Source organism: Eretmochelys imbricata, chromosome 8 (assembly GCF_965152235.1).
Source record: "Eretmochelys imbricata isolate rEreImb1 chromosome 8, rEreImb1.hap1, whole genome shotgun sequence".
Lineage (NCBI taxonomy): Eukaryota > Metazoa > Chordata > Testudines > Cheloniidae > Eretmochelys > Eretmochelys imbricata.
In genome coordinates this window covers 18327373-18355069 of record NC_135579.1, presented here as the reverse complement: position 1 = coordinate 18355069, position 27697 = coordinate 18327373, and the positions used below count along the sequence as shown (strand labels likewise).

The 27697-nt window shown below is 42.8% G+C and overlaps 1 protein-coding gene across 9 annotated transcripts in view; it reads right to left on the bottom strand.

The window, feature by feature from the left end:
* Positions 1-26618, bottom strand: part of TCERG1 (transcription elongation regulator 1) — a 56182-nt gene extending 29564 nt beyond the window's left edge. For 3 of the 9 annotated variants that reach the window (XM_077825225.1, XM_077825228.1, XM_077825231.1), the window contains exons 1-9: positions 26494-26618; positions 24039-24264; positions 20371-20523; positions 19781-20060; positions 17406-17648; positions 12229-12291; positions 10859-11095; positions 8283-8398; positions 157-245 (exon numbers count right to left, since the gene is read on the bottom strand). In XM_077825225.1, the coding sequence (XP_077681351.1) occupies positions 157-245; positions 8283-8398; positions 10859-11095; positions 12229-12291; positions 17406-17648; positions 19781-20060; positions 20371-20523; positions 24039-24264; positions 26494-26594 (1508 nt within the window). In that variant the 5' untranslated portion in view covers positions 26595-26618. Of the gene's footprint in view, positions 1-156; positions 246-8282; positions 8399-10858; positions 11096-12228; positions 12292-17405; positions 17649-19780; positions 20061-20370; positions 20524-24038; positions 24265-24845; positions 24938-26493 lie in introns of all 9 variants that reach the window. The other 6 variants (XM_077825226.1, XM_077825232.1, XM_077825229.1 and 3 more) reach the window with 4 other exon arrangements.
* Positions 26619-27697: the final 1079 nt, after the last annotated feature.

The following is a 27697-nucleotide window of genomic DNA, read 5'->3' as shown; positions in this document are numbered from 1 at the left end:
CAGTGAAAGAGCCAGGAAAGAATTCAGGAGTCCTGACTCCCAGCCTCCTGTTCCAACAACGGAGCAACACTCCTCATCAACAACACATTTCCTGCAACATACTACAGGGAAAGGAATTGGAATACCAAAGGTGTGGATTGGGAGTTCACTACATACCATGGGGTTCCAGGAATAGGAGTAGTTGCAACTGGTTTTGCTTTCTGAGCTGCTTTTTCTTCTTCAGTCATTTCTTCCTCTTTTGGTTCCTAGAAGGGAAAAAATAAAGGTTGTAAGAGTCTGCCATGTTCTCTGTTCAGCTATTTCATTTATATCCAATTGACAGTAATGTGGAATCAAATTTATTTATTTAAAATAATGTTAATCAACAGCCTCAATTATATTCACAGAGTTTAAGGCAGGAAGAATCTATTAGATCACCTAGTCTGACCACCTATATATCAAACGCCACTAATTTTGACCCAGTTCCCCAATTATTGAGCCCAATAACTTGTTTTTGACTAACACAACTTTTGTTTGGCTAAAACATGTCTTACAGAAAGACATCCAGTCTTGATTTGAAGACTTCAAGAGATGGAGAATCCACCACTTCCCGTGGTAGTTTGTTCCAATGGTTAATCACCCTTACTGTTAAAAATTTGTGCCTAATTTCGAATGTCAGTTTGTCTGGCTGCAGCTTCCAGCCACCAGTTCTTTATATGCTAGATTAAAGAGCACTTTGGTACCTGGTACTTTCTTCCCGTGAAGGTACTTAAATACTAACCAAGTCACCTTAATCTTCTTTTCAATAAGCTAAAAAGGATTGTCCTCTAAACCCTCTCACTGTAAGTTATTTTCTCCAGCCCTCGAATCATTTTTGTGGCTCTTCTGCACCCTCTCCAGTTTTTCAACGTCCTTTTTAAGATGTGGACACCAAAATCATACATAGTAAACCTCTATCATTCTCAATAATGCTATATGTTGATATAAATATCATCTCCCTACTCATTCTCACTTCTCCCCTTGTCTATACAGCCAAGGATTGCATTAGCCCTTTTTGCCATAGCATCACACTGGGAGCTAGCTACATTGAGTTGTTGTACACTATGACCCCCTAAATCTTTTCAGTCACCCCTTTACAGGATAGTCCACCATTCTGTAGATATGGCCTGTGTCCTTGTTCCTAGATGTATAAGTTTGCATTTGGCTGTATTAAAACACATTTTGTTTGGATTTCCTGGTGACCTGGCCCTTTCTGATTGGTACATATGATCATTATCTACCATTCTGCCAATCTGTGTCATCTGCAAATTTTATCAGCAGCGATTTTATATTTGTTTCCAGATCACTGATTAAAATGCTAAGTAGTGTCAGGCAAAGTACCATGCCCTTTGGAACTTCATTTGCGTCACCACAACTGATTGATGATTCCTCACTGATGCCTTCTTTTTGAGACCTGTCAGCTAGTTCTTAATCCATTTAACATGTTCCATGGATATACTGTGCTAATTAGTTTAATCAGAATGTGATGCAGTACTAAAGACACAACGTGGATGAAGCAATATCTTTTATTGGACTAACTTCTGTTTGAGCATGAAAGCTTCTCTCTTTCACCAACAGAGCTCCTCAGATCCCTCTAATGTCCTGGGACCAAAACAGCTACCACAAGGCCACACTAAGTCAAACATCTTACAAAATAAGTACACTACTTCTTTGAAGTTTATCAACCAAACTTGTAATACCTCAGAAAATGAAATCAGCCTTGTTTGACAAGACCTACATTCCATAATACTAGGTTTATTGGCATTAATTATATTACTGTCCTTTAATTCTTTATTGTGTTCCCTATCAGTTTTTCCACTATTTTGCCTGGGACTGATGTCAGGCTCACTGATCTGTTTCCCAGGTCATCCCACTTGCCCTTTTGGAATAATGGCACAACAGTAGTACTCTTTTAGAATAGTCTATAATTTCCACAGTATTTCAAGATTTATTAATAATTAGCATAAGCAGTTGAGAGATCTCCCCAGCCAACTCTTTTAGAAGTCTTTGAAGTAATTTATCCAGGCCTGCTGATTTAAGAATGCTTATCCCTAAGAGAAGTCATCTAACATCCTCTTCAATTACTAATGGGCTGGAAAGTACCTCACCCTCACTTGATATGACTACATCTTGTGTGATAAACTCAAGACAGACAGCTGCGGGGGGGACAGGGATGGGGGAAACAGTCCCAGAAGGTTAAAATGCCCTTCTCCCTATCAACTGAGGAGTGGTAACTACAGGTCAATCAGGTTCAGCTGAGAAGGGGTTACCAGTGAATCAATTTGGATCAGCTGAGAGGGAGTTACCTGAGGTCAATTAGGATCAGCTGATTCCAACTAACGGCTGCCTGAGACCTTTTTAATCCCTCCACTATTGGGAGAAGAGGGGAGGATGAGAGAGAGGAGGAGTCAAGCTGCCAGGAGCAGCAGGACAGCAAGCCTCACCAGGAGGGGAGGCTGCATTCCCTCCCATAAGGGAAGAAAAACAAGCCCAAAAGACTGGCTGAGAGAAGGAACAGACTGCCCCTCTGCATCTTAGAAGGACTGTTTTACCCAAGCCCATCTCACCAAGGCTAAAAACAGCTGAGGCTGGTGAGATCGAGAAGGTACCTTGCCACACGTTGTGTCAGGGGCAGGATATGTGAGCGAGACTTTGTGGCGCACCATCTCAAGGCAAGGTATATCACCCCAAGAAGAAGAAAAAAAAAATGGAGGAGTTAGTGAAGGCGTTGGTGCAGGCCACTGCAGCCCAACAAGAGGCTACCAGGGTTCAGATGCCTACCCAGCAGGAGTCAGTGTGAATATAGCAGGAGACGAATCAGTTACTGATGAGCCAGGCAGCCCAGGATCGAGCCACCCTGCACGAGGTTGTAAACCAGCTAAAGGCCCTGACCACTCGGATGCACGGCCCCCACGGGACCTGACCCCTGCAGGCAAGCAACTACTTACAGAAGATGACAATGTATGACAACGTAGATGCATATCTCCTCGCGTTCGAGAGAACGGCCCTGCGGGAGGCCTGGCCCCAAGACCGGTGGGGAAGTATCTTTGCTTCTTTTCTGTGTGGGGAGGCCCAGAAGGCGTATTTTGACATGACAACAGAAGCAGCTACAGATTACCCCCAGCTGAAGGCGGAGATCCTGGCAAGGCCTGGCACGATGACAGCCATAAGGGCCCAGCGGTTTCACGAGTGGAAATACTGGGACAGCAAAGCGCCGAGGTCCCAGCTGTTTGACCTGATCCACCTAGCCTGGAAGTGGCTGCGCCCTGAGACCCATGGCCCAGAGAAAATTGGGGAAATCATAGTTTTGGACAGGTACATGAGAGGGCTACCACCAGACATAAGAAGAGGGGTCAGTCAAAATGATCCCTCCTCATATGACAAGCTAGTTGTTCTTGTAGACAGAAACCTAGCAGCCCAAGAACCTTCTCAGACCACCGGGGAAGGAAGGCGCCAGAATAGGAGGCAAGTCTCTGCACTGAGGGTCCAGGTTGCTGTAGCCCTGGGAAGAACTATGCAGGGGAGGAAGAGGCTGAAGAACAGCCAGAGATTGCGGAGAGACTTGGGAACTGGGGGAGGAAGACTCGGGGGAGGGGGGATAAGGCCCCAAACAGCCTGAAAAATAGAGGGCTGCCCCAAGCAGGGTACAGATGTTAGGCATGTGGGGAAATAGGGCATATAGCTGCCCAATGCCCTAACCTAGAAGAGCCCATGCAATGCGACCTGGGAGATACAGGAGGACCATACAACCTAATAAATCTAGTAGGGGTTGCAATGGTCCCTCATCGGTATACTAGACCAGTTAAAATGAATGGCATAGAGTCCACTGCGTTAGTGGACTTGGGAAGTGCGGTCACGCAGGTCTCGGGAAAGCTGGTCGGGCAAGACCAACTATCTCGGGCCAAGTGCACAGGAATATCCTGTGTACATGGGGATGTCAATTACAACCCGACCATCCCGGTAAAAATAGAAGTCCTCGAAAACCCCACTAAGGTGAAGGTGGGAGTAGTCCCGAAACTCCCCTACCCAGTCCTCATAGGACGAGACTTCCCAGGGTTTGGCAGCCTACTCCCCAGAGAGGAGTCAAAAGACAGTGATAACCCTGAGAGCAATGTGATGACCCTGATAGTTAGCACCCCCTGGCCTTCCGTGAATTTGCCCAGGATTTGTTCTCTCCTCCTGGGAAGCCGAGGAAGACATGGCGAGAAAGGAGGGAAGATAAGGAGGGAAATGAGAATCTTGGCCCAGAACCAGAAGTCTACACTTGTAGGGGAAAGAGTTGGCCCAACTGATAAGGGAACTATGCAGGCTTTTGACGAACCCACAGCCGGACTCAGTTCCCCGAGGACTCCCCCCGAGAGGGAGATGGAAATATTTCCCCGAGTTTGGGCAAACTGGACCTTCACTGGAGAATTTTGGGCAGGATCAGGCCAATGATCCAATATATAACAATATTCGCAAAGTAGTAGTTGAGGTGAATGGGGTCCCTGGGGAAGGGAGAGCCAAGGGCCCAGGGCCATATTATATGATAAAAGAGGAATCTGCTATCCAGAGTCGCCCAGGTCCAAGAGCAAGTCGTGGAACAGCTCTTAGTACCGCAGAAGCATCAGAGGGGCATGATGGATCTAGCCCACAGCCATCTGTTCAGGGGGGCATTTAGGGGTAGATAAAACTCTCAATCTAATTCTGCAGAGGTCTTTTTGGCCTGGAATTTATGCGGTGATCCGATGATATTGTGCCTCTTGTCCTGAAAGCCAATTACATGGCCCCCGACCACACTTAAGGGCCACTTTGGAACCTCTGCCGATTATTGAAATCCCATTTGAGTGAATAGCTATGGACCTAGTAGGGCCACTGGAGAAATCAGCCTGGGGCCATTAGCACACACTAGTTGTGGTAGTTTATGCCACTCGATACCCCAAGGCCATACCCCTACGGAACGCTATGTCCAGGACCATAGCTAAGGAGTTAATCTAAATTTTTGCTAGAGTGGGGCTACCCAAAGAGATCCTGATGGATCAAGGAATCCATTTTGTGTCTAAATTAATGAAGGATTTATGTGCAATGCTCCACAGACAGACCATAAGGACGTCAGTCTATCATCCGCAGACCGATGGCCTCGAATGCTTTAACAGAACATTAAAGAACGTGATAGAAAGGTTGTGAACCGGGACAGGAAGAACTGGGATGCCCTGCTGCAATACCTAAAGTTTACTATAAGGGAGGTTCCTCAGACTTCAACTGGGTTTTCCCCATTTGAGCTGTTATATGGTCACCACCCCAGTGGCATGCTGGACAATGCCAAAGAGGGTTGGGAAGAACAGCCAAACCCAGAGAGAAACATCACTGAGCATGCGTTGCAGATGAAAGGCTGGATAGCCCAAGTGCCCCCATAGTGCGGGAACACATGGAGACGGCACAAGGGGCCCAACGGATATACTACAATAGCAAAGTGATGATCTGAAAATTCCAGGTGGGAGATCGGATAATGGCGCTCATACCCACAGCGGACAGCAAGCTCCTGGCCAGGTGGCAGGGGCCATACGAGATAAAAGAAGCCATTGGAGAAGTCAACTACAAGGTCCAACAGCCTGGTCTCCAGAAGCTGGAACAGATCTATCACAAACTTGTTGAAACCTTGGCAAGACAGAGAAGCTCATGTGGTCATTGTAGGGTCACCAACCCCCAAAAGCAACCAGCCCAGCCAACTGGAAATATCCCCGGAACTGACCCCTGACCAACGAACTGAAGTGATCAACATGATCAAATGCAACCATGACACATTCTCGGAAAAGCCAGGCAGGACTACTGAGGTTCACCATCACATCCTCACAGAACCTGGAATGAAGATGAATGACAAGCCATACCGGATTCCGGAGGCAAAAAGAGAAAAGATCAAGATAGAAGTCAGGAAAATGCTGAAGTTAGGAGTCACTGAAGAGTCTCATAGCGAATGGTCAAGTCCAGTTGTCCTAGTACCTAAGTCTAATGGCAGTATGAGGTTCTACAATGACTTCCAGAAACTGAATGAAGGGTCCTAATTTGATGCGTACCCTATACCCAGATAGATGAGCTAACTGACCGATTGGGAAAAGCACGATTTTTGTCCACCCTTGACCTGACCAAGGGTTATTGGCAAATCCCCCTGGCCAAGGCCGACAAAGAGAAGACTGCCTTTTCAACACCAGAAGGACTGTATCAGTACACAGTCCTCCCTTTTGGTTTACATGGGGCTCCTGCAAGTTTCCAACGACTTATGGACAAACTGTTGCGTCCACATGGCAACTATGGGGCCGCCTATCTTGATGACCTCGTTATACATAGCCCAGACTGGAAGACGCACTAGGAGAAGGTGGAAGCAGTCCTGGACAGCCTGAGGAAGGCGGGCCGACTGAAAATCCCTCCAAATGCGTGACTGGGCTAGCAGAAGCCAAGTACCTCGCGTATATGTGGGAGGTGGGCGGGGGAAGAGGGGGCGGCATGGTGAAGCCCCAACTCAACAAGTTAGAGGCTACACAGAATTGGCTCCGACCAGTCCGGAAGAAACAGGTCAGAGCATTCCTGGGACTAGTTCAATACTATAGGCAGTTCATCCCCCACTTTACCACCAGGGCATGCCCGTTAACAGACCTAACAAAAGCCTGTGGCCCAGACACAGTAAGATGGACCAGCGTGGCCGAGGAGGCTTTTGCAGATCTGCAGACCGCCCTCTGCACCATCCCAGTACTGGTAGCTCCAGACTGGGAGAAAGAGTTTCTTGCAAATTGATGCCTCTGAGGTTGGGTTGGGAGTGATTCTTTCACAAATGGTTGGAGAAGACCACCGCCAGTCCTGTTCCTTGGTAGGAAACTCCTGCTCAGGAAAGGTAAATATGCTGAAGTAGAGAAGGAATGCCTGGCGGTAAAGTGGGCCATAGAAAACCTTTGCTATTACCTACTCAGACGGAGGTTTACCCTCATCACAGACCATGCCCCTCTGAAGTGGATTCACCAAAACAAAGAAAGAAACACAAGAGTAACAAGTTTCAGAGTAGTAGCCATGTTAGTCTGTATCAGCAAAAAGAATGAGGAGTACTTGTGGCACCTTAGAGACTAACAAATTTATTTGAACAAGGTGATTCTTATCGCTACAACCCTTCCACTTCAGAATATAACATAGGTCCGGAATCAAGCATGGCAACACAGATGGCTTGTCGAGGGTGCACTGTTTGCCGATGCAAGTAGCCCAACCCTGCAGTGGTGAGTGGGGTAGGGGGCATATGTGATAAACTCAGGATAGACAGCTGCAAGGGGGGTTAGAAAACAGTTCAAGAAGGTTAAAATGCCCTCCTCCCTATCAACTGAGGAGGGGTAACTACAGGTCAATCAGGTTCAGCTGAGAAGGGGCTACCAGTGAATCAATTTGGATCAGCTGAGAGGGAGTTACCTGAGGTCAATTAGTGGGAATCAGCTGATCCTAAGGGCTGCCTGAGACCTTCTTAAACCCTCCCCTGTTGGGAGAAGAGGGGATGATGAGAGAGAGGAGGAGTCAAGCTGCCAGGAGCAGCAGGACAGCAAGCCTCACCAGGAGGGGAGGCTGCATTCCCTCTCATAACAGAAGAAAAACAAGCCCAAAAGACTGACTGAGAGAAGGAACGGACTGCCCCTGTGCATCTTAGGACTGTTTTACCCAAGCCTGTCTCACCAAGGCTAAAAACAGCTGAGGCTAGTGAGACCAAGAAGATACCTTGCTACGCTTGCTTCTTTCCAAATAAAGAACAGAAATATTTATTGAACAACTCTGCCTTTCCTGCATCATTAACAATTTTACCATCTCCATCTGGTAATGGGCCTATACCATTGCTAGAATTTCTTTTGCGCCTAATATGTTTAAAAAACCTTCCTTCTTAATATCTTCTTCTTAGTTTTCAATTGGTCTTCTCAAATGTACTAATTTTTTTGATTATTATGCTACAGAATTTAGTTTCTATTTAAATCAAGGCCCAGATTCAGGAAAGCCCTTAAGCCACATGCTTAACATTGGCTTCAATGGAATTTAAATATACTTAAACAATTGCCTGAATTGGGATGTTTCCCTGACTCATCTCTAAATTTTTTTCTTTTTAATTAGAAAAAATCACTAAATGTCATGAGAAAAGAATACTGTTTTCAAATCACCCCCAATAATCTAAGAACTCAAATTAGTAACCATAATCTCTTATCAATATGTCTGCATCCACATATGTACACAGAAAGATTATTTTATTTGGTTGCAAGGTCTTTTACCTCCTTTATCAGCAATTTTATAGGTTCTTCTTTGGGTTCCTCTTCTTCTGTCTCCATTGGCAAAGGCTCCTCTGTAGGTTCTTTAATAGGCTCTTTAATCTTCTCTTCTACTTTTTCTATCAGAAAAGGATTTTTTTTTTTTTTTTAAAAGTTTGCCTACGGTAACCTACAATTCTTACTGAACTCATCAGATTCAGTTTATCAATGTGGTTTTTCAAGTTGAACTATTTTTTATTTTATTTTTTGCCATTCTCTCTTCATCAGACTTTAAATTAAATGTCATCCTCAAAGGGCCAGATTCTCTCCTGTGCCAGGATCTACTCAACATGGGGGAAAGGCAGTTAGGGCTCCTGATCTCAAGGTATCCCAGCCCCAACGTAAGTTAGTCTTTCCTAACTTATGGCCGTTGGTGTGTGAACTGCTGTAGTGGACCCTACTCTCCCCATTTCTCCCCACCTCTCCCCCCCAGGCAGAAGTTCTGCTGGGAGAACTATCAACTTGGCAGCTGAAGCCAAATTCTGGTTGCTCTCTGTTTTTTAGATGTTGTGAAGGAACTGGAATGGGGCAGAGAATCTGACCCAAAAAACAGGCATCCTGGCCATTCACTGTAGAAAAAAATTTAAATGGAATCCCTCTTACTAACACCTTGCTACCCATATAAGGGTCCTAATAGGACTCAAGTGACACAGTCAACTTTAATTTTTGAAATTGGCTCATTTTTAAAAATTAAAGTTTCTGACAGAATACTCTGTAAGGAGTATGGCCTGATTTGAGTGTTTGTTTTTGTTTTTTTTTAAAATTCTGGACTTTTCAGCAAACAGGAACCTCACAGACAATACAGGGGAAACTGACAAAATACAAAGTAACACCAAATGCACAAAGTAAACAACCTGAAAGAGAATATTTGCCCCCCCCCCCGCCAACTTTTATAGCAACTGTAAGTGTTGCATGTAAATACAGTAGCAAGAGATGTGATTTTCAGTGTGTGTCCCTGTGACAAGAGCTCCAAATTCAGTCCAGTTTCCTGAAGTGCTCATGCACATTCCTTGTTTAGCAGGATAAATTATAACTCAGATTCTACATATTTCTTATAGCAGGTTCCATGCAAGGATTTCACAATTGTAATTAAAACTGCCCTTTAGCAGCCTGTCTGTTCCTATACTTAGTCCCAATGCCAGCAGGAAATGTTAGAAGTCAAAAATCCGACAAGGAGGTTACATCAATAGAAACAAGTCACTTGGGAAGAATAGTCAGTTAGGGATGTTAACCATCAAATATTATAATAAAGTGATGGCTTGAAATTGCACTAAATTTTAATAAAAGAATATTGTGTGTGATAGGAAGAGGTATTTCTCTAACTCCAACACAGAGACTACTTCTCCACCTAAAATCCAATCAATGAATATTGGGGAGAGGGAAGAGGGAAGTTATTTGAATGCTTTGACTTGCACTGCTGGCTGCTCTGGTGGGTCTTATATGATGCAGAAGGGTTGCTATTAGCAGCACACCATCCTGACATAGACTTCCTTTGCAGACTGTTGCCTTTTTAGCAAACTGCTTGTTGTTTATATACTGTTACAGTGCCCTTATTTTCTGGATTAGTTTTTTGTTCGTTTTTGATACTATGTCTGGTGACAATAGGTCTCAGAAAGGAATCCCCTGCAAGATCAGCTGCTATCACCTTCCCTTCCATGACATTAAAATTTGGTTAGGGAGACCATGGGTTTGGGAAGGGAGATGACAAGTCTGCAACTTTTTTGGATGCATTAGGAGCTACAAAATAAACTAGGGTGAGCTAGATACTCTTGCTCCAAAAAAACTGCAGTTTGTTGAACTTCTCTAGAATAAACTACATATTTATCAAGATTCAAGAGATATTAAAAACTGAGAATGAAAGTCTTAAAATGTATTTGGAACTTTAAAGAACATTACAGAAGAGGATGAAATACGAGAGAGCAATTTTAAGCAGACACATATTTGGATACTGGGCATTCTGCATGGGTTCCAGAACCACTAGAAAATGCTTTATACATTAAATTTGTATGGAATACTCAAGTGAATGATGCAGTCTAGTTTCTGGAATGGACATCTTGCCTAAAAAAGACAGTACAATGCAACTGCAGAGAGACAGCCTTCTAAGCATTCTTCTGCACCTATTTCTTTTCTTTAAAATATATTTTATATATTATGAGGATCTAGAAAACGCTTCTTTATTCAGGGAACTTAATTCAGATGTTCTCTGTCTTATGGCCCTCTCAATTCAGGAGAAGTAAGCTGAATTAGTGAAAACTGAGTTGTCAATTAGATCATGGGCAGCAGTCTTAACTAGCATGGTTTAGAGTTATTTTAAGCAGGGGTGTGTGTGTTTATATATCTAATGTTCCATGGTTTAGCAGCAATGAACACCTATTAACATAATAGAAGACAAATATGCTTTAACTCTAAGAGCTATACCCAACCCAAAGTTACCACTAGCAACACAATTTGGAAATCATAATTAAGGGAGAAGAGGATTAAAGTAATTCTCATTCACATTTTGCAACAATGTTTATAATAAGTCGTAAAAGTGATCATACCTAGTTGTGGCTGGACTCTAAAATCGAATGCTGTACCTTTCTCTTTCAGTTCTTGGGGTCTTTCCCATGTTGATTCCAAAGTCCTATTGTTATAATAGTAAGTCTTCCCATCTGCTGTTTTGTACTCTGTCCATTCAGAGACTGCTGTTGCTCCAGCCAAAGTAGCAGGTGAAGCGGCAATAGCAACCTGAGGATGGATCATAGGTACAATAGGAGGGGCCATTCCTGGCAAGACACCTACATAAAGGAGCAATAAAAAACAAAACAAAAGAGCGAGTGACAATGAAGTATCATTTTGTGACACAAAAGCACCAAAATACTGTTTTATGATAATCAACTAAGCATATAGTTTAATGTAAACTACTACAAAATAAGTCTGTTTTTTCAAAAATTGGAAGCTGATGTTACTAATTGTACTACCATGTTTCTAAATCACAAGTGTCCATACTCAACTGGGCAAATTTTGGTACAATTATTTAAAATGCAGTGATCTAAAGAGTAATAGCATTTTAGGCATTCAATATCAGTGTTTCAAGAGCAAAATCCCTGCTATTTCAGTTCAAGGTAAAGTCTGATGACATAATGCTTTTAAAAGAGTAATATTGAACTATGCTGTGATGGTTTTGTGGAGTACTGGAGACAGACTACCAAAACCATTTTGCTCATGTCCTAAGGCAAAATGGTAAGCAAGTACCTAGAGATGAAGAGCCAGTACATAATATTACTATACCATTTCCCTGATATACCAGGTTTTTTGGAAAGTGAAATCAAATTTGTTTTCAAGTAAGAAAATAGGACCAACACAATATGGTCATAATTTAGAGCAGTTTAATAATAAAGTACAAGTTATAATGCCTTTACCCTCGGACAAAAAAAAAAATCAGTACATTACTGAAGAAACAAGCAACTGTTTTTTATATAAAAACACATCTGTTCCTGAAAATGGCTTATTTTTAAATAATGCACAACCTTAAAATGAAGATTTATACTAAGACACTCATACACCACATACATACTAACATGCAAGCAGTCATGTCCCTGTACAAACGGAAGTAGAAAAAACAAAATATCCCCACACATAAGAAATAAAACTAAGTAGTATAGGCATGAGGAGGTTTACATTTATCTCAGAAATCAATGATTAAAATAATGTGCATTTGTGTAGCTTTTTCGTACTAAATAGGCTAACACTAACAACTCATTAGGAAAGTTATTTGCTGGCCAATATGTTTTCATTTAGACCTTTTTTGAAAATAAAAATATACAGATCCATTAATTGGGGGAAAGCAAAAAAATAAAAAGATAAACAGTAACATTCACTACCATGCCAACTTACAGACAAAATGAACTAAGATGGTTTTAAAAATTACCGGTCTTGGTGGTAGCGACTGTCTTTACATACGGGCAGCTGACTATTTGCATCATTGCTACACCTGTAAAATGGATAAGCAAGCATGTTGGAAAGCTGCCATTGTACGTCGGCTCTTACTGGAAGTCTGAATACTACAAATTTTCCTGCTACAATTTAGAATGTCATTTTCCAATAGAAAAGACACATCCCAGGCAGGAACATGTAAATTCTTTTTTGTTTCAACAGATTATGAAAAGTGGTGCCAGATCAACTATAAAACTAGTTCTAAATTACAGCAACGCTTACTGTTTTACGTTGAACCACAGTTTTAACATATATTAGAACTTTATAAAAACATTTGAGCGAGGATTCAGGGGTTTAAATTCAGTGTGGGGTAGAGCCTCACCCCTCTGTATGGGACAATGTTGCAGGAGATTGTGCTGACGGTAGTTTTGCTCATAGCATTTGCCCAGAAGAGGCCAATAGAAGCAGCTGCAGAAACTCTTGCAGTCCCTGGCAGTTTCATCCTGCTCCTACTCCAGCTGGAAAGAAGGCACGAGCAACAGTGGAGGTACAGTTTTAATCAATTAAGACAAAGGTGGGAGTGGTAGTGGCAGGGAAAGCACAATTTCAATCAGAAAGGAAAGAGGAGGTGATGGCGATTAGGAAAAGGCATTGAAGCTGAAAGAGAAGAGGCAAAAAGAAAATTGTGAAGGGGTGAAGAAATATACACAAACAAAGAAACTGTACTGGTGGGTCAGCGGTAGGAAGTATTAGCTCTGTCACAGTCTATGAAGCAGCATGGGGTAGGAATGCAGTGTAGGCAGAACATTTAGCCTTTGGGAGAGGTAGTACCATGAACTGCTTTTAGCTCACTAAAGAAATGACACTGAAAGGTATGGAAGCTGTGGCATCTAATCCCTTTCAGTGAGATGAAAAATCACTAGGAGAGATGAGAGAATAAAAGGGAGGAAAAAAAGATTCCAGAAGACAGTTCATTTTAGGGGGAAGGGGTCATGACTGTATAGTATTTCTGAGTATCAATCCAGTACTTTCAGACTGGTAACTGAAAAACTCAGAAATATACCCCCAGACCCTAAAATGCTTCAATTCCCATCATATGAAAGTAGTAAGAGGTGAGAATTCCCACAACACAAAATGAAATTAAACCCCTGTGTTTATAACCAAAATAAATGTTAATTTTCTTTATCAAAAATCTAATATAGAAAATACACTTCCAATTTATATAAAAAAACTTTTAGAAAAGACAAAATGTCAGTGCTCTTTAGTTTTGAGCTTTTTTATTAAAATTTCTAATAGCATTTATGTAGTATATATGAATTAGGATACCGAAGCATTGAATCAAATGGTACTGAATGAAGTTTGTCTAGTTTTGTTTTGTTTTTATGCTACAGCCTTTAAATGCATGTAAAGATTTGTTTTGTTAAGGAAGTTACAGTATGTCCTAAAACTAAATCAGGATAAATAATGTCATCTGTCTGACCACAGAAATTGGTTCTACTGAAGAGCAGACAGACTTCTTAGCAACTACAGGGGAAAAAAAAGAAAGCGGTTTCCTCTGACAAATTTCACATTTTTAAATGTACAGCTAGCTTTTCACATATGAATTAAGAGTAAGCAGACCAACTTTAAAATTTAGTATCATAAGATATTAACACAACGGAAGAGTTAATTTAGTGTCATTTCACAATATGCTGCAGAACTTTAAATGTCAAGATCACTTGTCAATTGCACTGCTCAGCTCTTTTTTCTTAATATGAAGTGATCTCTTTGGATGGCTTCATGCTCATCACTGCCTAACACAAAAGAGCTACAAACTTATGCTCAATATGTCTTTTTAAATTCTGCTAATATTTTAACAGGATCTTTTTAGCTTGTTTCTTAAAAATTCATCTCTTCAGGCATTTTGTAGTTATGGTGGGAATATTCCAAGACTTTCTAGGAACATCACAAAAAAAGCACAACCAAGTTAAATCAATTTTATCTGAATTAAAAAACAAAACATAGTTTTGTTCCGTAATCAAAGAGAATGTGTATTTAGAACAATCAAAGAAAACATATTCAAAACTGCATGGAGTCCTCCCAGTTCAATCCAATGTGTTATTTCCCAGTGAAAAGGGAAAATGGGTCACGTATAAGTCTTCCAGAACTTCAGAAACTATATTCATGTTCTGAGAGAATTTGAAGAAAATGTTTCATCAAATAACCAAGGTGTTTTGTTTGCTTTTCACACTTCTCTCTTCTTTTCCAGTGTAGTGTTCAGTGTGGGAGTTTCTGACTGGAAACTTACAAAAAATACAAGTGTCCTTTGTTCATGGGCAGTTTATTGGATATTGAAATTGTTTCCTTATTGTACTGATCATTCAAATTTTGCCTGCCAGTTTACACTTAAGAATAGCTGAATATGCATTTTACATGAAGAATATTGGATCCTTCCTCTTACACTGATCATTTGCTGGCAGAGGCAGGAACTGAAGTTAAGAGTAGTCAAACTTTCTTCATCCTGACTTAAGATGCCTATTTTAAAACTTAATAATTAGTTATTCTTTTCCCTTAACTCCCCAAAATATGTAAGAATCTACTCCTGATGGCATTCTGCACCAAAAAATTTAAAATTCTGTGCCAAAAAAATAAAAATTCTGCACACAATTTTAAAATTCTGCAAATTTTATTTGTCAAATAAATGTGAAGGCTCCAGCATGGCACTGGGGAACACAGGCCACTGGTTGCACAGAGGTGGGAAATCACTGTACAGCTACCCCCCAGGACAAAGACTCAGTGGTGAGGCTGCACCTAAACCCGACAGAGCGCAAGGACCGGCCCTATTCCAGAAACACCCCAGGGCCCTGCTCCTCCATTCCAGATGTACCAGGTGTGGGAAGGCAGGCTCAGCAAGGCAGGATCCAAGTGTGGAGATGCTTAGTGTGGGAGGATCCAGGTGTGGGTTGGGGGGGGAATATGGGGTGGGGTCCAGATACTGGTGGAATGGGGCTCAGTGGGGTGGGGATCCAGGTACAGCTGGTTGGGGCTCGGTGGGGTGAGGATTCAGGTGCGGGTGGCTTGTTGGGATGGTCCAGCTGCAGGAGAGTGGGGTTCATCAAGGGGGGTTTGGAGTTCGGGGGTGAGGCTGAGCAGGAGGGTCTGGGTATGAGGAGGTCTGGATACATGGAGGTTGGGCGGATGAGAGAGCAGCTCCCTGTACAGGGATCCCTCCCCCTGCAGCTGAGGAGTGATGGGTGAATGAGCTGGGGGAGTGGGGGTTGCAGAGATTCCTGCAGCTGGGAGAGAAGTCTGACTGTGGGTCTGACCCGGCCCCAGATGCCATGCAGGGAAAGAGGAAGTCCCGTCCTCCCCAACCCAGCTGGGAGGAGCAGGAGCCACCAGCCGGTCTTCCCCAGTCCTGCCCCCTGCCTCAGTGATTTCTCTCTGCCAGCTGCCCTGGACACCCAAAACATACTGCTGGAGAGGGCCCCATGACTGCTGTTGTGGCTTCCCTTTGCTTCCCCGTCAGAAAGTCAGTTTTCTGCAGGGAAGCAAAGAAATCTGCGATGGACATAAATTCTGCACATGTGCAGTTGCGTACAGAATCAGACCTCTAAATTACTTACCTAACATTCAACATCAACCAGAGTACTGTCCTCAACCTGCTATAATTTTGTCTTGTTTAAGCTGATGACTTCCCTATAATTTCCTTTTGAAAGCAATATTGTGCTGTTGTATCACTCCTATAAAGTTGATTTTTTTTCTAATCATGACTCTGGAAAAGATAGGTCGGTTGTGGTGGATGATCAGTTGAACATTAGCTCCCAGTGTAAGGCTGTGGCCAAAAGTGCTAATGTGATCCTGGGATGCATAAACAGGGGAATCTTGAGTAGGAGTAGAGAGGTTATTTTACCTCTTCATCTGGCACTGAGTGACTGTTGCTGGAATACTGTGAACAGTTCTAGTGCCCACAAGTCAAGAACGTTGAAAAATTGGAAAGGGTTTAGAGAAGAGCTATGAGAATGATTAAAGGATTAGAAAACACGCCCTGCAGTGATAGACTCAAGGAGCTCAAAATATGCTTAACAAAGAGAAAATTAAGGAGTAACTTAATTACAGTCTATACGTATGTACATGGGGAACAAATATTAAATAATGGGCTCCTCAATCGGATAGATAAGTATAACACAATTCAATGGTTGGAAGTTGAAGATAGAGAAATTCAGACTGGAAATAAGGTGTAATTTTTTAACCGTATCAGTAATTAACCATGGCAACAATTTGCCATGGGTTGTGGATTCTCCAACATGGCCAATTCTGAAGTCACGATTGGATGTTTTTCTAGAAGATATATTCTTGGAATTATTTTGGGAAAGTTCTATCGTATGTGTTATAGAGTAGTCAGACTCACTAGATCACAATGGTCCCTTCTGGACTTAGAATCTATGAACATGGACTAAGCTTCAACATGAGCCCTTGCAACTCAAGCCTTTTTGTTCCTTTTCCAATACTATTCCTGGTGGCTGCAAGAGATCAGGCTTGGGAACACTTGAGATCAGTGTTGAATTGTAATACTTTCTGCTCTTGAATATGTATGCAGAATAGTTGTAGCTGTGACGGTCTCCGGATATTAGAGAGACTCTACAATATGTAATTCACTTTTAGTCTCCTCTAGTTTTATTCCATTTGTGCATAAGATTAAAGCTCTAAATCCAAGTAACAAAGTGACTGCAATGATCACATACCAACCATGAATTCTGCTATATGAAAAAAAGTAGTGCTAGGGCATACTGGCAATAAACTATTTTTACAGTTGATTAACAGTCTCAGAGTCACTTAAAGAATTAATCCAGCTCTTCATTACTTTGTATGAGACTGGAGTATAGACACGATCCCTTTAAAATAATCCATTTATAAAATGCACTTTTCAGTGCATTCTAATTTATTTGTATTATCAAAGCAAGGATTTTACATGTTTAAATAACTTTGTAATAATTGTATCAGAAAATTAAATATTTAAAATGTGTTTCAAGTGACTATTACTTAAAGTCTGTCCACTAAACCTGAATTATTTTAGAAAATGTTCTAAATGGAGAGGATTTAGGCAATTAAATACACAGTAGACACATGAGTGCAAACAAATTGACAACATGGACACATAGTTGATAAGACAACTACAGTGTACCAATTTACCTGGAAGTGGAATAGGCATGCCAGGAAGGGGGACACGAAATGGAGGTACCATTACGGGTGGAAAAGCAGGAATTGTTGCTGTTGGCTGAGGTACTGCATGAGGAACTGCAGGAGGCAACGTCTGTGGGACTTGCTGGGGTACAGTCTGCACAGGTGTAGCAGAAGGAGCGGAGGTTGAAACACTAACTGAAGATGTAGCAACTGAAACACCTGAACTTGTGGTCTGGTCTTGTGTTGTTGGTGCTGATAAAAAGAAAGAAGGAAAAAAAAAAACGTGTAGTTTTCTTAAATGGTACAACATGTGAACTGTAAATATATGAGCACTCACAAATATTTCCTTACACACACTATAAAGTATTTCATCCCTTACCGAAGCACATATAAGAAAAGGATGCTCGCTGGAAATAAAAATCCCTCCCTCCACCCTGTGACACTATATCATTCCAGGAAAAAAAAAAAAAAAAAAATCAATCAATTTATATTTCTTATTTCCCTCACCCCCTTGTTTGTATAATATAACTAACAAATCTCTAGAGCAGTGGCAAAAGTTTCCTTGCTTTGGTTACCAGAGAACTAGTCTAACTTGTTTGGGTGAAAAGTGAAATATGAACCTCTGTTCAGATTGAGACAACTAGGAGTAGAAAGTTGTACAAAACCTTCAATGAAGGAACTAATGCACAAAGAATATTGTTGTTTAAACAATATAATGGCAGCAGTTTTGCATGTGCATGTACATGACAACAGTGTGGTATTCTTAGATTGTGGCCATGCAACTGTGATTCAAGCATGTATAATCAAAGAAAAGTTTAGGAAAATGCTTTGTCATGGAATGGAAGAATTCTAGGCCTTCAGTGCCTCCTAGTGGGTAAATGAATATTAAACATTCAGTTCAACATTTCTTGCAGGATGATTCGAGTTAGCCTTCGACAGGATGCTAATGTTGTATATCAATGTGTGGGGTAAAAGAAGGAAAAGTGGCAGCCAATGCGTTTCAAGAATTAAACTTATACTAGGCATCATTTTGATTTTTTACCCTGGAAAGCAATGTTATAAATTTACGAGACGATACAGTATAATGATGGAGAAATATCACTTTTCTTGTACTAAGTGATTATGTTGTAGATATTAAATTTGTCATAAAAACTGAAAAACATATTGCAAGGAAATTATTTTCTCCTTTATTTAATAAAGTGATTAACTCACTTTTTCAATGATATAAAGATACTTAATATTTAGTATATATTTAACACTATCTGCAGTTCTCAAAGGGTAAGAGAGTTATTCGTGTTTTAAAGATAGGGAAACTGAGGCATACAGAGATTAAATGATTTGCTCAAGGTCACACAATAAACCAATGGCACAGTCAGAATTAGAACCCAGCTCTTCTGACCCCCAATACTTTACAGACTGATTCTGAATGCTGAGAAAATTGATCTTTTAAAACACAAGCTTTAGCACCTGGCCACAGGCATCAACATTAACAGAACTTCCTTAAGAAAAAAGGCAAAATTCATTAGTGTTTGGTGTCAGAAAATTACATTTTTGGCAGCCAACAGTCAAGTCAATTTTTACAATACTCTATTAAGTTACATAAAAAGGGCCTCACTATAAACATATGCCTCAAAAGCAGAGAAAACTACAGTGAGTAAACTATGGATCTCAAAGATCTGATATGGAATGGAATCTAAACATCTGTGATTCTTGTCCATTGTTACATATTTAACAAATGTCTACACAGACTATAAAATAATGCCCTACACACTACACTTAAATATATCAAGAGAATAGGCTAGGTAGTTACTTTCTAGCTTTGCAGGTCTAGTAAAAAAATGACATATGAGTCAACTGTAAGATTATTTGCTATGGCTACAATCTAAATATATACATTCCACAAGGTCAATCCCCTGTGAAGAGCAACAGTTTTCAAACTACATGGATCATTCATCAATAAAGCTCAGAACCTCTCCTGGTCTGCGTTGTTACTCAAAACACAAAGTAACTGAAGCACTGGGATGCTCTGCAGAATGAAAAAGCAGAAGTTCTGCTCTATAACAATCAACTCTGCTTGTTCCAGAGGCAGCACTGACATGTCCACCTCCTCAGCCAGAAGGGCAGGTTGAATCCTGGAGACAGGTAAGATGGGAAACCTTGGTGGAACAACCCCTTCCTCCTTTTCTTAAAGCATTTCCAAGTATATCAATAACTATTAAGCATCTATTTGGTTATTTGAGAACATATGGGTAGCAGTAGCAGAAAAAACAAAATACCTGGCAAAGAGGAGCCACATGTCACATTAAGTCTTTACTACAGTATTTCCTCCAAGGTAGCATTTGTTTCCCACTCTCACAAAGCCTAAGAAACCCACAGTAACTCACTGGAAATGGTCTGTGAAATTGAAGTGGCTGTGGTTGTAGTAGAGGTCATGGAGGACTGTGTACTTGACGAGGTTGATGGAGACACTGAAGATGCAGGACTGCTGGTTGTTGGTGTGGAGGCACCTTGGGCCTGGGCCTGCGCTTGAGCCTGGGCCTGCGCTTGAGCCTGGGCCTGCGCTTGAGCAGCCAGCATTGGTGTCAGTTCTGATTGCTGAATAACCTTTACCCCATCTGGCTTGGTCCATGCAGACTCACGCGTTCGTGCATTATAGAAATAGACCTATAGAGTAGAAAAGTCATTGTCAAACAATAGTATGTTTTCACAATGAATGGCCTGGTCCCCCATCCTCAAATTAGGAGGGAAAAAGTTAATATCTATATGAATATGTATTAATAAAAGGAAATTGCTCTGTTTTGCCTACCTATTTAGCATGACAAAAACAAAGACTCTTACTATACACAATCTGCAGCCTCAATGGCCAAGATCAACACAACACCACCACCAATGCAAACAAGATCAGATGTTGTAACATGGTAGCAGTCACTCACTATTCCTGATAGCTCCTTGCTGTATTTGGTTCTAGTCTTACCTTGCCATCTGGAGTCTTGTTTTCTACCCATATCTCTTCAGTGGGTGGCATAGTTGGAGTTCCAGGGGCAGTGACAGGTGGCATCCCTGGAGGAAACATCATACCAGGAGGCGGTGGCATGCTACCCATGGGAGGAGGCATGAATGGTGGCCTCTGTGTAAAATCATATAACAGTAACAATGTCACAGGTCTGCCATATACAGTTTGCGTTCATATTCTGTATCACTTGACTGCACAGCCTCAGCAAGCAAAGACTTAGCAACAGTCTTCCATGCTGTTCTAATACAGTCCACTGAAACAACATTACAATCTCTGGCCTGTTCTACACTTAAAATTTAGATTGACATAGCATACTCAGGGAGTATGAAAAATCCTCAGCCTTGTGGAAGAATGCTTCCATCCACCTAGCTCCGTTGCTTACGGAAGTGGAATGCCTCCAGTGACAGAAAATCAGGGGAGCCATGGCCTCAATTAGTATTATCAAGGGAAGGGCCACACCTCATGACAAGTCAACCCATAGCACAGAGAACAGCTTTAACAAGTACTTCAAGCCTTGAGGTATTAACTAAATGCAAAGCAGCAAAGAAGTGGCCATATAAAGAGAAGAGGCCTGGGGTAGCATAAATGATTCCCCCCTCACTGAAGAGAAATAAAAAACAGATGATCCAGCAGAGGATTAGTTCAACTTAAGTAGTTATTACTAAATGTCCAAAGGTAGCAAAAAAATCTTAATTTTAAAATGCTTAATACTAATTTGATACACCCCAATATCATTCTAAATTCTTATTTCATGCATGTCCCCCATAGTACATGAACTTTTAACATAGTGATACTCAGATCTCAGTGGTTCAGGAGCCAAACTAGAGATCAACATTACCCAAAAGAGCCACAGTAGTATGAATTCATTGCTTCATTTAGTATACTACTATATATTCATATTTAAACAGTAAAGCAGGGGAAATATTTAGTTTATATATTATTCTCCCAGAAAAATGACTGACCAGGTATTATTATTTTTAATCAACTACAATTGGTTAACATGATAAAAGCATCCTGATTGGTTAATAATTGAATCACAGTGCTTTAATATCATGTGCTGCAAACAGCTGCAGGAGACACATTAAAGAGCCACTCATGGCTTGCGAGCCTTAGTCTGAATATCACTGTTTTAGCATAATAGCAAAGCAACAATTCTCCTGTTAGTAAGATTGAGCATTTCTTCTGTTTAAAGGTTGACTATTCTAAGTATTCTAAAAAAACATATGTATATTCTGATTCTTTTGAAATTTGCTGTGCTAGACAGTGTAAGCAGTTCAAATTTGGGGTCATTTGAGCCAGGGGCTCCCCAAAATACAGACCCCCTAAAACACAGCATTTTACAAAATCATCGGGTTCGTCCACTTTTTTTGGGCAAACCTGTGCTCAAACTAAGGCTCTGATCCATCCCAAACTGACCTTAGTCACTCAGGATTTATTTTAGCATGTGCTTCCTCTCCCCCTCCTGGCCCTTTCAGGAAGCAATACTGACAAAGTTACTGAGGACAATGTTTGTAACTCCAGGTTGGCACAAGCATCATGGATGCATTTAAACATATATATGCAGCGAGACCAGGGGCTCTGTAAAAACAGGTCTGCTGGCAGCCTGCTATGAGAGTGAATAGGTGGCTCAAGATGACTTGCTGTCATCACTGGACCTTAGCTGCACCCAGGCACTGAGAGCTTAAGGCCTACCCTACGCAGTTTTCAGGAAATGCATTTTGTGCTGCAGGGCTCTTTTGGACATTTCACCCTGAGGTCCAAATTTCTGGTTTAAAAGTGATATTTTAAAAATGCTATGAAATCTACATGTAAACTCCGCTTTTACTTTAAAGTAATAGCAAGAATTTAAAAATAACACAGTGAAGATGAAAGACAGTAAATGGTTAGGATAACATAATCATGACTCAGTCTTCACCCTTTCCTGAACAATAAAACTTAATGCGATCAATGTTCGGTGTCATCTGGTCAAGGGTTCTCAATACACCGCTCCACTAGCATGATCAGATCATAACTTCTTCTGATTCTTATAACTTTTTTGGTGGAGAGCGAAGGGAATATGAGGGGGGGGGGGGATGATGATGATGATCAGAGCAGTGCCATGGAGGGTTGGGAGGGAGTGGGATGAGGGCTCTGCCCCTCAGGGTTGTGCTCTGGCACAGCTACTGAGGGGCCAGAACACCTCTAGATAACAACCCTTATTTGTGTAAGAGATCAAACACTATGTTTTTGAAAACCCAGTTGGATGACTTAAAGCTTTGATAAAAAACTGGGTTTCCAAAAAAAGTATTTTTTCTACAATTCTCAATAAACAAGGGATCATCCTCTGAAGTCTTTGCTCTCTGGCATCTCAGAAGCACGGACACAACATTACCATAAAGAGTGGGCAGCTGGGCACCTTCCCCTCCAGTGACATGCTTGGAGGGAAAAGAAGTGGAGTCATCTGTGCACAATCCTCCTCCCTCCCTTACAAATACACCTACAATTCCTTCCCATGACTCCTCCACCAGCCTGAGAATCCAGAACTCCCCATCTTCCCCATGCTACCTCCAGCAGTGGGAAAGGGTGCCAGGCTCACCTTCCTAAACACCAGAAAATACACAGTTAAGGTATATACCATCACCACAACATAATCTTAATTCCATTCTCTCCGAGCAATACCGCAACACACCCATAACACACATACAAGCACTCTATCATTGGAGATGCTGCAGAACACTCAGGGAACTGCACCTACGAGCACTGTAGGACAAAGTACACCTCTTTGCTAAGACAAAACTCTGGTTTAAGCCAGGCATAGCAAACAGGAGCTACCCACACAGACTGTGCCCACTCCACAGCAACCAACCCAAATTTGCTAAATATTACAATCCCTTCACTAGACTGATGACAATCCACATGACAAGACCACTGTGCACCACTACTGACACACCTCAACAGAACCAGCGTTGAAATTAGGCCCACTTGATCCCTCAAGGTACATATGCACCTCTTTTCATATCACAGTAACTACTCTTCCAAACTGCTCCAACTAATTGATCCACCATTCAATACAACCATATCTAACACAAGGAGTGCATGTAGATAAACGTTGGAATTAAAAACTGTTGATCACAACACAATGGGACATTCTCCTTTCTACTCTTCATATCTTATTATAGCACCACCCTTACTAAACCATTCCAAGTGGCTAAGGCCAGCTCCAAGGAGCAGTTACATTGTGGGGGTGGCATGTACCTTAACTTTAATAGTTTTCCGAGGTTTAAATTTGTGTTAGCTCTACTCTTCATTACCTTGTTTTCAAAAGATAGAGTGTAGTTAAACTTGATGATTTGGAAGGACACAAGGCACTACCAGAGAATTTTAACTGCACTACTGGAGTTTTTTGTCAATGAACTCATCTTAACTGTGCACATGATTCCATTATGTTTGACTTTAGGAACCATGTGAAGGACCCTCTGTTAGATATTTTTGAACAACATGCAGTGTGATAAAACTAACTAGGCTCTGATCTTTTTTTTTTTTTACATTTACTTTTTTCTTTTCCTGCTGTAATTGCTTCTGAATGCTGCTGACTTCTTACCACATCCATCCACATCAAAAACAGAAAACCAAACCCATACACTCTTTACCTGTAGATGTGGAGGCCCCATTGGTGGAGGAATCCCTCCCGGAGGTGGCATTGGAGGCATATTAGGATCAAATGGAGGTCGGCCAAAGGGGGGACGAGGTGGTGGAGGTGGACCTCTCATCATGCCGAAAGGTGGAGGTGGACGCATGAGAGGTGGTGGACCCCTCATGACAGCATTTGGTGGGGGTGCTGGGCCACGAAATCTCAGTGCTTGCTGCTGAGCCATTCTGTGTGTAAAGCCAAAAGAAAACTATTTGTGTTTGCTGATTAGTTGCAGGATAGATTAATTTGTGTTACAAAAAGTGAAACTAGTAAAAGCAGAAGGACATGACAAATTCTGTCAAGTTTCAATAGATAAAATTAAAAGTACAAGTACTTTAATAGGTTCCCCCCCCACCCCACAATTTAAATTCATTAGAAGTTTGAATATGATTTTCTTCACTCATGAAAATGAGTGACCTTTAGATTGAACCATCTTAGTACGGACAGGCACTGTGCAAGCTTCCCTCACACAGCTCTGCCAAAGCACTTCAAACGTGACCTGAATCACCATGTCTATCTATAGTCACATCTTAGGCCTCTCGAGCAATGGCTGCCGATTGTGCCAAGGTTTTTAGCTATTCCATAATGTAAATGGGTGTCCACCAGGGACTTGGATGAGACCATCTGCATCCTTTTCACTTATGACCTAACGAAGGATTTGAACTCTGATCTGCAATGATGAAAGGCTAATATACTAAACCCAATGTGCCACCCAGCCCACTACACAGGCAGCTTAATAAGTGTATATATAGAAAAAAACGTTCACCTTTGCAACCAACAAACGCTCTTCTGATGCTCTCAGGAAAACAATTTTGCCCACCATTTAGTGCCAGTGCAATACCAATGTTGGCATGATGACTCAAAATTGAAAAAAACAAAGGTTATAAGGTGGTGAACGGCAAAACACATGCAACTCAGCACTCAGATTATACAGACTTCTACTTCTGCTGATTTAAGTTTCATAAAGCACCTAAAGTTTTAGAAACCAGGTGCTGTTTTACATAGGTTTTAAAAAAGGAAATTATAGGGGCAGCCCACTATGTGGTACACAACTGACCATTGCTACCAACCCTGAGATGCCCAAGAGCAAAACAAAATTAATGTGCTTTGAATGATGCCCCAAAGATCACCAACCTCTAACAGTGATGGAGCACCAAAGGGAGCAAATTCTAAATTTAGGGGCACTCTTTACTGAGAAGACTCTTCTGTCAGGCCTGGAAAACATGATCCTAGGAATTGACAATAACAGCATCCCAGCTAATCTTAATAGTCATGAGAGAAACAAGGCAAATGACAGTCAGAGAGCAAGGTCCCAAACAGGACAGGGTTTTATCAGCAACACCATGAATCGTACTGTTAAGACAGAACTATAGTTTTTACAACACCTATCACCATAACACCAGGTTATGTGCTCCCAGGAGCCTTTATGTTTCCCTAGCCCCTGTTTGTGAGCAGCTGGGAATGGGGACAGGGGATGAATCACTTCATGAGGACCTGTTCTGTTCATTCCCTCTGAAGCACCTGGCACTGGCCATTGTCTAAAGACAGGATACTGGGCTAGATGGACCTTTGGTCTGACCCAGTATGGCAGGTTCTTATGTTCCAATTAAATAAGCCCAATAAAGCTATTTTACCACTCATGCTGGCATTAGTTCCTGCCTGTTGCACCAGGCACCAGAGAGCGTTACTTTTATTTCAGGTTTCAGGTGCAACACCCCAATCAGGATGAGAGTCCCAGCCTGTTGGATGTTGTGCACACACACACACCCCCAAATGACATCAATCCTACCCCCAAAAAACTGAACGCTTTCGTTCTAGCTTTATAGCTTTTATGCAATTACTAACACGGGGGCAACACTGCAGTTTGGGAAGCATGGAAAGAGAGCACGAGTCAGAGAAAAATCAAACATGACAGGCACGGCTGCATTTGCCCCTTGAGGCCCTGGATACCGTGCGTCACGCCAGGGAACACAGAGCTCGTGGTGTGCTTAGCCTACAGGCAGCGCCTGCCTCCCAAGGCAGCATGCTGCAGGCAGCTCACACGAGTCGCCGGGCCCGGTTCCGCGGGGAGCACAGAGGGGGAAGCAGAGAGAGGATGGGAGGGGAGGATCCGCCGGGGGAAGGGGGAGATACAGAGAGATGGCGGGGCCCGGGGGAAGGTCTGCTGCGGTAGAGGGGGGAGAAGCTGCCGGACCCAGGGATCATGGGCAGATTGCCCAGCGGGCCATGGGGGAGAAGCGGAAGACCCTGCGAAACCACCGGGAGTGAAGGGTGGGCGCGCGGGACCACAAGGCCCTGGGGGAGGAGCCTGCAGCCGCAGGGGCCGGTGGGGGAGGCCCGACGGCCAGGCCGCAACGCGGGGCGTGTGAAATCCCGCTCTTCCCTCTCCCTGAATCCCCGCCGGCCTGCGCTACCTGATCTCATTATTGTACCGCTCCGCCGCCGCCGCCGCCGCCCCCGCGTCGGCCTCGCCGCCGCCAGCTCCAGCGCCGCCACCGCCTCCTCTGTCCGCCATCACCGCCTCACCAGCCCCGCCGAAGCCGCCACCTCCACCGCCAGGCCGCGCCCCACGTCATTGGCTGACGGGACCGTCGCTCACTAGACACATGGGCGGGACCTAACCAGGATTGGCCATCGCGCCCGCCGACTTTGAACGAGGGAAGTAAGGCAAGCTGTGATTGGCTGCGAGAAGCCGTCCTGCTCCCCTTAGTGGCCCAGGCGACCCGTATCACGTGATCCGTGACCCACAGGAAGACCGGAACTGACCTCACATAAGATGCCAGCCAGTCAGGAAAACGGAAAGAAAGATACAACCAATTCAAAGAGAGGACGAGTAGGATATTAACCAATCAAAGATCAGGATGAGCGATATGCCGGCCAATCAAAAAACAAAATGACGTACCATGCAACCAATGATAGAAAGGAATAATCTCCCACTCCAACCAATCGGAGACCCTCTGGCAGTAGCGAGCGTGCCAACGAAGCAGGGAACAAAATTCAGATATTCTAGCGAATCAGGGAACAGAGTTAGGACCTTGCCAGCCAATCAGCGAGCGGTATTAGCATTATTGTCTGATTTACAGGCTAAATGCATAAGTTACTGGCAGGGACACGCTGCACAGGCGGCGGGGACAGAGGCGGGCTGGGTGGCTCCACCTGCTGTAGGGGGGGCTGCCTCCCGGTGCCTTGGCACCCTGGACTCCTAGAGTCGGGCCGGCTGCCCGGGCAGTTCCAGGGGCTGGGGCTGGCCAATGAAGAAAACCATTGACGGGCTGGCCGCTGCCCCACGGCCTGCCCTAGATGCCGGCGCTTGGCAGCAGGGGTCATTCTGCCCCAAGGGGGCCGCTGACTGGAAGAAGCTGGCTCTGCTGAGCTAAGCAAAGCTCTCATGTACTTAGTGAGTGGCCCCGGCTCCTATGGCAACCACCTCCCTTTCTGAGGATGGCAGAAGGACAGAGATAGTTTTAGTTGATTTCTTATGACTAGATTTCCTGTAGTTGACACACAATGCTTCTGCTGCAACGCCCCTGAGAAGCGAGGGGGAGGCTAACTAACAGCCCCCCCTCCCACTTTTTAAACCCCACATATGCTTGGGATCATAACCAGATTGGCACTTTC